This window comes from Myotis brandtii, unplaced genomic scaffold (assembly GCF_000412655.1).
Source record: "Myotis brandtii unplaced genomic scaffold, ASM41265v1 scaffold532, whole genome shotgun sequence".
NCBI classification, from domain to species: domain Eukaryota; kingdom Metazoa; phylum Chordata; class Mammalia; order Chiroptera; family Vespertilionidae; genus Myotis; species Myotis brandtii.
The window spans coordinates 204025-205444 of NW_005369955.1; the positions used below are offsets into that span (position 1 = coordinate 204025).

The following is a 1420-nucleotide window of genomic DNA, read 5'->3' on the forward strand; positions in this document are numbered from 1 at the left end:
CGCGGCCAGCAACGTGCTGGTGGCCATCTGCAGGCACTCGTGGCGGGCGGGGGCCCAGCACCTGGAGGCCGAGGTCCTGACGGGCGTGTTCCCGCACCGCAGCCTCCTCTACGTGATGGGTGTCCTGACCTCTAAACGTACGTCCTCCCGTGGGTCCTGAGGCCCAGGCCACCCTGTGCCACGCCCTGGGCTGGGGAGGGTGGGCAGGTCACGGAGAGACACCCAGGAGGGGGCTGGCAGCGAGCATGTTCGGGGCAGAGGGCAGTGGGCGGCGGCCCCAGCACCCCACAGGGGAGCACTGTCCGGCTGTGCTGCCCACTCCGACCCGAAGCTGGGGCCTCGCTAGGATGAGGGCTCAGCTACGGCACGACAGCAACTGTTGACGGAGGACCTGCCATGTGCCAGGCTCCCTGCCATCAGGAGCTCACGGGGAGGCAAGTGCCAACTCTCAACGGGCACTCACTCACTCACTCATTCATTCATTCACTCATTCATTCACAACCGTGGGCTGAGCTCACCACTGCCTGGCTGGGGAGGTCCTGGGCTGCCCTGGTGACCATCAGGGAAGGCTTCCTGGAGGAGGCGGCCAAGTCTAAGCTGTGCCTTGAGGGGTGGGTAGGAGTTTGAGGAGGGAATTGGTTGGTGGCGTCAGTGAGGGGTTGGAGGCTGTGGAAGGACAGTGAGGCCTCAAAGGTCATGCTTGGGGGATGGGCAGGCTGAGTGGAGGTCCCTCTGTGCCTGGGGTGACCACAGCGACCCCCCAGGTCATTCCTGAAGCAGCCCCTCCCTCTGAGGTCGGGCTTCCTGTCTCACAATGCCCCCTTGCCACCAAGCCCTGTTATTTCACCGTCACGGGACCCCAGCCATTTCAAAGGGCCGTGCTGGAGCGGCCCCTTCCTTCACCCTTGGGGAGCCTCGCATGGCCTCCTGAGGTCACAGGGCAGAGCCAGCGGGGCCACAGCTCCAGCCCCGCTCTGGACCCCAAGCCCAAGCACGGTCACAGCCCTCGGAGCTCCCCTCCCCCCAGATCCAAGGCAGGGACGTCACCCTGACTCCGCCCAGGGTCCGAGGACACGGAGTCTGTGACCCCTCTCTCCCACAGAGGAGCTCTTCAACCAGGAGGAGAAGGTGTGCTGGGAGGAGTGGCTGACCAAGGTAGGGAGGGGCCCGCCAGGCCACTGCGGGGGTCGTGGGGGACGGGCACCTGCGCAGCCGCAGGGGGGCCAGGGCAAGGACTTGACCACAGTCATGGGCTGGTCCCTGGGGGACGTGGGGTTTGAACCTTGGCCCCTAAGTGCCTGGCACAGGTGTCCAGCACATACAAGGCCTCCCACCCATCTTGGGGGCTGGCCATGCCTGAGGGGCCGGGAAGGTGCAGAGGCCCGGGTCGCAGCGGGGCAGGCAGGGAGCAGCCGGGTGG

General features: G+C 66.5%; 1 protein-coding gene across 1 annotated transcript in view; it reads left to right on the top strand.

Moving 5' to 3' along the window:
* The window catches only part of MROH5 (maestro heat-like repeat family member 5), a 40942-nt gene that overhangs the window by 15009 nt on the left and 24513 nt on the right, over positions 1 to 1420 (top strand). The window contains exons 9-10 of the mRNA XM_005877811.2: positions 3 to 137; positions 1103 to 1155. Of these exons, the coding sequence (XP_005877873.1) occupies positions 3 to 137; positions 1103 to 1155 (188 nt within the window). The remainder of the gene's footprint in view (positions 1 to 2; positions 138 to 1102; positions 1156 to 1420) is intronic.